Genomic DNA, 9,215 nt, shown 5'->3' on the forward strand with positions numbered 1-9,215 from the left:
CCACAGTTTCATCTTGTGCTCCAGTTGCAGGCTTTCTTTCATTGTGGGGGCTTGCTCATAGTCACTCATGCCTTGGCCAACTTTCATTTGGACTACTAATAAAGGAGAATGCTTGTAGCTCAGGATTGGAATGAGGAGTTTTGTTAACACTGATAGTGCTATCTAATTTAGCTAATGAAGCATCTGCAAAAAAACATCCAAGCTCAGAGAGCAATGAGTCATTTGGACTCATTTTACATGGAGCTGTCTTTGAACATCACTCTGAGCCCATAAGATAGTCCAGAACATAGAACTCAGATTGTTAGGGGCAATTTATTTATTCAAAAATAAACACCTTTTCTGTGAGAGCTGCTCAGGTTACGTTTTGGGTTTCCAGGTACGACTAAATGTGTTCATGGTTCATGTAAATCTCTTCATAGCTTTGGCCTTAAATATCTTCTGGAATGTCTTCTCCCAGTGACCTTTGTCACCTGAAGAGATCTAAGAGGAAGGACTCCCTCTGAGTCCCTGCTTTGGGTCCCTACATATGCAGGGATCCTGGAGGCCAGCCTTGTCTTTGTGGCCGCACTTTTCTGGAATAACATCTCTGCAGAAACATCATATTCTCCCCATTCTTGGGTTTCTATAAAACCATTGAGATCTGGCTGTTTTCAAAGCCTTTTGAATCTGAAGGATGGAATGAATTCTTTCTTTAGTTGAATGTTAGTTGGCTAACTGATATTCCCAATTCTCAGATTTCTTTTTCTTTGTTTATTAGTTTCATTAGTAACTAGATTGTTTCATGAATATTATTATAATTGTATTATTTTTTAAAATTTTTATTACTGAGTGAATTGGAGCAGCATTATCAACTTTATAAAGGTAAATAATTTGTTTAAAATGATGGGAAGAGAACATCCAGTTTGTTTCGTGTTGATTAATAATGTATTTGTTTTCATCTCAGTCTTCGAATATATCAAAGCAATTAGTGGATAATCCAATTGATGTATCATATGTCTTGAGTGATTCATTCCATCAAAATTCTGGATTGTTCTGCATTTTTAAAAAACGGGTCTTATTCTGGATGAATGACACAAAAACCTACATTTATTTTTGCATACATCTTTGCCAAAATATGATCTTAATGTGAATCTAAAATTAAAATTTAGTGCAAATTTTAATGCAAAACGATAAGCATTTAGCACCCTGTATTTTTAGCTGAGAAATGTTTCAAAGGGTAGGTGAAAGAACTCAGTGAATTATGTGCTCATTTGTACCGCAACAGACTCCGTTTTGGCAGACAAAGCCTCTGTGCTTGAAAAGATATCCATGATAGATATTTCCAGCATCCCTACATTAAACCATGTATCAGTTTGATTTTATGGCCCTGTGTATCAAACTATTCCAGATCTTTCAACCACAGTTAATAGACTGACCAAACTTATGCCTGTACAGTTCTCCATGATATGTGAGCTTTCAGATTTAAGTCTTTGCAATAGCCCAGCCTGTCTATAGTTTTGCCTGACCTTTATTTTATTTTTTTTTAAAGTTAATACTTATTTTCTGAGTTCTGGAGCTGCAGGAATAAGAGCAGCAGAGTCTGTTTGATTTATCTGCAGGTGGTGGGCAATCCAGATCAGCAGGAAGACAATGTGGATGAACAGTACCAGGAAGAGGGAGAAGAAGAGGTAAATAACCTGAAATTATGAACCCTACTTCGCAGGTTTATGGTGAGGATAATATATGGTGGTGGATTGAATTTATGTGTCCTGTTCTTCTTGGAGGAAGGGCAGACTGAATGATGAAATACATTACAGGAAAAAACTGCAATAATATATTTGAGTGGAACCATAAGCCCATATTTTTGAAGTGGCAGGTGTACAAGTCCAACAATGTAATGTATAGTCCATAATAATGTATAGGTAGGATGCGGTGGCTCAGTGGCTAAAATGCTGAGCTTGTTGATCAGAAAGGTCAACAGTTTGACAGTTCGAATCCCTAGCACCGCATAACGGAGTGAGCTCCTTTTGCTTGTCCCAGCTTCTGCCAACCTAAGAGTTCGAAAGCATGTAAAAAATGCAAGTAGAAAAATAGGGACCACCTTTGGTGGGAAGGTAACAGTGTTCTGTGCGCCTTCGGCGTTTAGTCATGCCGGCTACATGACCACGGAGACATCTTCGGACAGCGCTGGCTCTTCAGCTTTGAAACGGAGATGAGCACCGCCCCCTAGAGTTGGGAACGACTAGCACACCTTTACTTTTTAGTTTCTGCAAGCAAGGACAAGCTAAAACAGTACATAGCCCAAAGAAGTACTTCATATAGAGTTAGTCCTCAACTTATTACCATAATTCAGCCCAAAATTTATGTTGCTAAGTGAGAAATTTGTTAAGTGAGTTTTGCTCCATTTTACGACCTTGCTTGCCACATTTATTAAGTGAATCACTGCAGTTGTTAAATTAGTAATATGGTTGTTAAGTGAAATCTGGTTTCTCCATTGACTTTGCTTGTCAGGAGGTCACAAACGGAGATCGCATGACTCCGGAACACTGCAAACATCATAAATGTGAGTCAGTTGCATCCAGATGTAAATCACATGACCATGAGGATGCTGCAACTGTCATAAGTGTGAAAAATGGTCATAAGTCACTTTTTTCAGTCGTTGTAACTTTGAATGGTCACTAAAGGAACTGTCGGGGACTACCTATACTTCATAATCCTATTGGGTTAGTCGGCCCCACCCATGCTGTCAGAGGAGGAACAGGATTATAACTGCCAGAAATTTTATCACTGGGAATTCTTACAACTTTATTCCAAGATATTAAAAAGAAAATTAGGGGTTTTTTTCATTCATTCATTCATTCAATCAATCAATCAATCAACCTCTATAACTTTCCAAATCAGCCAAGTGACTTGCAATTCTAAAACTATAAAACAGATAAAAGCAATAAAGCAGTAAACACATCCACAAAATAAATACATACAGCGGCCAAGATAAATGTTTCCTACCCAATAGGTACAGTATAAGCCAAATGGGTACTTTTATCTTCTATAATCATTTTGTTCTTAAACATGTATATTTTTAATAGGCCCAAGGAGATCTACCCGAAGAGAAGAAAAGGAGGCTGGAACACAATGGTGAAGATCCATATGGTGAAAATGATGAAAATGTAAGCACTGCGCAATTAAATAATGAAGTGAAGAAGATGCTACAGTGGGAAATGGACTTCGATCTAAAATGATGTGCTTTATCCATTGAATCTCATTAACTATTACTCTTTCTGCTTTGATAAAAGCAAATGTATTCCTACTAAAGCAAATAAGTCTTAATCAGTGTGTGGACTGGCAAACACTTTGGAGCCTCATACCAGCTTTTCAGAACTTTTTACAAAACACAACAGATGCCAAATTCAACAGAATCAATGATACAGCCTTTGTGGGGGGAAGGGGGGGAGTGACTGCTAATTAGATTGTAGTGAAGCCAGAATGAATATCAAGGATGTATGGATTACCTGCGAAGCACTGTCACAAATCTGCATAGCATTAATAAAATGCTAACAAAAGACCCATTAGGGTGAAGGGATGCAAGCTTTTTCTAACCAGGGTTGCACTTGGCTTTTTATCACCATCTTTTCCAAGTAGGCAGCTCAGGAAAAAGCAACGGAAAATTACTTTATTTTTAAATAAAATTGACATTAATATTAATTAGACAATAGATACCAGGATTGCATTTAATCATTTTGCTGCTGGATGGGTTGGGTACTTCAAATGCTTAGATTAATTAATTAATTAATTAATTTGTCAGATGAAATTTATATAAATCTGAATGAGCAAAATAAAAAGAATTAAAATGTGACAAGAACAATAGGAAACATTCGTGCGCTTACATACTCCCTTTAGGGACCTCTTAAATATGGGGTAAGGTCCATGGACGCTAAGTTAAAGCTGTGAAAGTTGGTGGCTGAGACAACTCAATGGGGTAAGATTATGTACTTTAGAAGCTGCACAAGTGTGCATACTTCATTTATGACTCACCTTTAAAGAACGAAAGGTGTAGGGCGCTAATATCATATCCCTTTGAATTTTCTCCCATTTCCAGAAAATTATCTGGAGGGGAGGGAAGCAATTCCATCTATTTTGCTGTAACAATTAGAATACTATAGAATTTAATCTAAATTTAAATCAGAATAGAGCAGGAAGGGACCTTGGAGGTCTTCTAGTCCAGGCCTGTCAAACTGGCAGTCCGCGGGCCAGTTGCGTCACACAAAGACCACGCCCCTTGGTGCTCCGCAAAGGCAAAAAAAGTCATGATATATCATGATACATCACATAATGCGATCAAGTTTGACACCCGTGTTCTAGTCCAATCTCTGCTCAAGAAGGAGGCGCTTTCAGACAAGTGGCTGTCTGGTCTCTTCTTAAAAATCTCCAGTGATGAAGCACCCACAACCTCTAAACTCTTCCACTGGTTAATTGTCCTCACTTTTAGGAAGTTTCTCCTTAATTGCAGGTTGCTTCTCTCCTTGATTAGTTTCCATCCATTATATTTCCAGTTATAAACGGTATTAGTTTTACTTCCCAAAAGTGTATCCTTTTCTCTATTTTGTTTGTTCGTTTTTTTCAATCTGTGTTCTGAAATCATTTCTCTCTTTTATCAATTTTGGATATCCAGGCTGAAGAAAAGATAAGCGAAGGAGTTGATCAAGAGGAAGACATTCAGGAAGGGAAGCAACAGAAAGAAGGACATGATGAAAACTATGAGGAAGAGGAAGAGGAAGAAGAGGAAGAAGGTGGTCCTGTTGCAGATAAAAGCCGCAGACGAGGGGAAATGTAATTCTGGGATTGTTTTCCTGACATTATGTGGAAAAAAAAGGGACGAGGTCAAGAGCAAAATTGTGTAGATTCTAGAGGGGAAAAAAGATGAGCCTTTTAACAAAAATGAATATATTATATTTTTTTTTATTGGAGGTTTTGTGCATTTATATGAATACAGTATTTTTAGTGCATTCTTAATATAAGTTTTATGGGACAAAAATAGAATAGGAAAAGTAGTATTTTTCTTTTTTTTCTTAATTTTTTTATGATGCTTTTTTTTTTTTTTTTTTTAAAAAGGGGGTGTATGTGTTTTTGTTTGGCATTGTCCAAATAGTAAGAAGCCAAGGTATTCTTTAAGCCAACGATAAAACTAGTGCCTGAGCTTGAAGCTTGAGGAAGGGCTGACTGCTCCCATATCTCAATTCATTCACTTCTGTGAGCCTACTGGTTGCTGACTTGCCCTGTGATCATTTTGGTTAGAATCAGACATGGTATTCAGCTGGTTCGCACCAGTTCACGCGAACTGTTGGTGGAAATTTGGCCAAGATCGCTGAACTGGCAGCGATGGCCGGCTGGCCACACCCCTGAACCAGTCCCACGGTCGCCACTCACTTGCCCCGCCCGCCATGTTCATCACCGCCATGTTCTTCGCGCACGCACATCCCATTGCCTTGTAAGTTCAATGGGATGCGCATGCGCACAAAACATAGCAGCAGCTTTTTCTGCAACCTCTGGTACTTTTCGGCGGCCAACAGCCAGCCGCTGCAGCCACAAATCGGCTCTCAAAGAGGCTTCTTTGCCAGCCACTTTTCAGCAGCAGCAGCTGGCTGGAGGCCGCCAAAAACTCCGGTCAGCTTGCTTTCTGGACCAGCTGCCATAGAAGGTAAGCAGCCCGAACCAAGAGGTGGTGGTAGGGGAGGAAGCAGGGCTAGGGCCGGGGCGGCTAAAGGAGGGGAAACGGGGGTGACTGGCAAAGGGAGGCAGGGGTAGATGGGTGGAAATTCCCAAAAATTTCCTACCTTTTCCTGTGGGTGTGGCTAGATGGGAGGGGGTCATGTGGCTGAGTGGGTGTGGGCGTGAGTGATGGCAAGTTGGCCATGTCCACTCAGTCACATGCCCCTCCCTAGTCACGCCCACCGAACCAGTAGCAAAAAATTTTGAAACCCACCACTGGTTAGAATCAAGTTTGCCCAGGTGTCATTGATGCAGATGTTGTTAGCACAGATTTTTAACAGCTATGTTGGCATATTCCAAAAGGCACAGCAACAGGTGAATGAATGCCTGAGCTTGTGTCAGATCAGAGTTTTCATTTCACTTCTGTGTTTGTAGGCTGACTGTTATCCTTCTGTCCATCCTTATGAACTTCCTAGCAGTTGGCCATCGTATGACACAGAATGCTAGTCTAGATGGTTGTCTGTTCTGATCCAGCAGGGTAACTTTTATGTTTGATCCTGCCTTACATGCTCTAGTTCTTTCTTAAGGTGTGTTAGGTTTGCAACTGGGTAGAAATTTTGGGACTTATAGCCATAACTCAATTAGATGGTATGAAGCTGAAAAAGCCGCCTTAACCCAAGATTGGTTGTCATCCATTGATGAAGATAGAATGTTCTCAGTCTTTCATTGACTTGTTTTCATATTCTATGAAAGCTCACATTTGAAAACTATGGAAATTGCTTCTGAGTGGACCTGTGTACATTTTTGCTATTAGAGACTCCCATTTTGTCTACTTTAAAAGGTGAAATGTATATGTGACCCTCTTCTTCCTCTGGTTTATTTGCAGTCAATCATACTTGGTTTTCACCATTGCCTAATTTATAAAAAGTGACACTGGACTAACTTTCAGATTTTTCAGGTTTTTAAAAAATAGCTTTCTCTCAAGGCTTTTTTATCACAATGATTCTCACAAGAGTCTGAAAACCATCTTGGTTATATCAATTCAGAGTACAGGAAGTATTTTATGCATACAAAAAGCTAGTGTGTTGGGATTAATAGAGTAGTACAGGATTGGAAGTATACTTATATTTTTCCTTGTTGAGTATCTTGGTCCAAAAGTCCAGATGGCTGTTCTTTATTGCACTGGATTTTAGCCCAGATTTGTTAGCCCTGTCACCCATCTAGCATCTGAAACAGTACAGCATAGACACAAATTAATCACTTAGTTTAGTCATGGACAACTTTTACTCTGGTGTCTAATACACCATATGTTCTCTATTCTACTCTACAAAGCTCCCCTTGCACACCCCTTCCATTATCCATGCCCCCTATTTTTAATGCAGTCTTTCTTGTTTTGTTTAAGTTTTAGGAGATGTTTCTAGTAATCATACTCACAAGAGAATCAGATAGTTTCTCCAGATATTTTGGTCTTAAATTGATTTTTTCCGTATCGCTGTTTTGGGGCAACTATGAAACATAAAAAAAGGAACATGTGGATAGCTAGAGGGAGCCTTTGGCCAACTCTCTTGCTTTATCCATTCTTGTATTTCTGATGTCGAGTTCTTAATAATTTCCAAAATGATCTTGGAGCAACTGTATTGTTCCTTAGTATTAGGAAACAGAGGCAATTTCTTTTGAACCTGCTCATTTTTGGAACTAAAGTATGAGAATTGACCAATCGATGTCACAATTGGTAACAGAATGAAGTTTTCGAATACTCATAGCCATTCCTGTCTTCTTCAACTATTAATCACTTGCTTTGATTAATCAATAGTGCTTACCTCATGCTCTTGCTAATGGAATAATCAATATACGGTACATTAATATGTGCATGCACAGAAGGTAATAGTGCCTGCACCACCTGATGCTATAAGGGTCACATGCTGTGCAACGACCTAAGAAGTAAAAGATTGCTCCCAAATTCCATATACTATGAACTCCAACATAATAACATATTCTATGCAGATCCTGGAAAGAAGCCTCTCTCCTTCTACACCACAGAGCCTTGATGAAGATCCCACCCTAAAAGTCATCTTCCTCACTATAATTCTCCACCTTATCTTTTGCACAAAAGAGTGAATTTCTTTCAGATATACACAGATATGAACTTGGGGAAAATTCCCAAGTTCAAGGTTTATTCCAGGTTTCTGTTCTCATCCAATAATGTCAGGTATGTTAACCTTATATATTGATTTCATTATGTTTATACTGGCCTTCAGCCTGTATTGGTCTCTGGTGCTTCCCCCACTTATTACAATGCACTGGGAATAGGGGATATTTGTGATGTTTGTAACTTGCAGTATATGCACATATACACATATGCGTACCTACCTATATCCTTGGAGATTTCAATTATTTATGGCGGTCTTCTCCAACCCGGGCATGCAGATGTTGGACTTCAGTTCTCAGAATTCCACATTTTAGCATGGTTGTTGCTGAGAAGAGTTTGAATCAAAAGGTTGGGAAGATTCCTTCATGCACAGGCCAATTGGACATCTTCTGGAACAGTGTTTCTCAAACATGGCAGCTTGAAAATGTGTGAACTTCAACTCCAGAATTCCCCAGGCAGTTGAAGAATTGAAGTCCACGCATCTTCAAGTTGCCAAAGGATAGGAAACAATGTTCCAGAATGTTTTTCAGAAGCACAAAACATTCTTCAAATCAGGGGTGAAATTCCATCTTATTTCCATCACAGGAAAGAAAAAAATAATCCAATGCTTGAGAATCTTTTCCCATTTTTTTCTTTTAAGATACACCACAACAACCATAATGGAAAATGTCTTTTAATCTTTTTATATGAATGTAATATAATTCATTTTGTACTAACCTGACGGTAATTTCCTTTTGTAAATGTTTTGAACCATATCTTTATACATTTTTAAAAGGATTTTGTGTTAAACATGGCATCCAATTGTATATGTATAACAATACAAATCTGAGTTTACTAATTAAACAAAATTATCTTACAGGTGGTGAAAGAACTTCCCTGTTTACAGTTATGTAAAGTGTATGATATGTACATACCCTTTGGAATACAAATATTTTGATAAAATTCTGTGTATTTTTCATGCCTTGGGGCAGTATTTAATTTTCTGAGGCTTTAACTGAAGACCATCAATAAATGGTAGACTTTGAAATAATGCTGATTTTAAGGTGTGTGCTTTTTGCTTTATTTCCACTATTGTGCTGGCTGTAAATTCAAGCAATGTGCATCATCCAAGTAGATGAATAACATTGCTTTTCGATAATCAAGTTCAAATAATCTGGGCTTTGATTCAAATCAAAAATCATTTTTCTGATCTTTGCAAACAAATACAATGAAGTAGGTGATCAAGAAAAGAATCTATTGAATCAAGATCCAGCAATGACCTTGTTAAAATATAATGCTTATCATAAGTACATAAACATATAAGTTTAGATTTGATTAACTTTATAATACAAATAGATATCTTAGAAACAATAATTATTGATGCAAAAAAATTTGTTCTTTT

The 9,215-nt window shown here is 38.2% G+C and overlaps 1 protein-coding gene across 3 annotated transcripts in view; it reads left to right on the plus strand.

Annotated features, from left to right (window-relative positions):
* GOLIM4 (golgi integral membrane protein 4) overlaps nucleotides 1-8,864 on the plus strand; it is a 72,759-nt gene extending 63,895 nt beyond the window's left edge. For all 3 annotated transcript variants that reach the window (XM_034439035.3, XM_034439037.3, XM_034439038.3), the window contains 3 exons: nucleotides 1,599-1,667; nucleotides 3,066-3,146; nucleotides 4,649-8,864. In XM_034439035.3, the coding sequence (XP_034294926.1) occupies nucleotides 1,599-1,667; nucleotides 3,066-3,146; nucleotides 4,649-4,810 (312 nt within the window). In that variant the 3' untranslated portion in view covers nucleotides 4,811-8,864. The remainder of the gene's footprint in view (nucleotides 1-1,598; nucleotides 1,668-3,065; nucleotides 3,147-4,648) is intronic.
* Nucleotides 8,865-9,215: the final 351 nt, after the last annotated feature.

This window comes from Pantherophis guttatus, chromosome 6 (genome assembly GCF_059756535.1).
Source record: "Pantherophis guttatus breed Tessera chromosome 6, ASM5975653v1, whole genome shotgun sequence".
In the NCBI taxonomy this organism is placed as follows: domain Eukaryota; kingdom Metazoa; phylum Chordata; class Lepidosauria; order Squamata; family Colubridae; genus Pantherophis; species Pantherophis guttatus.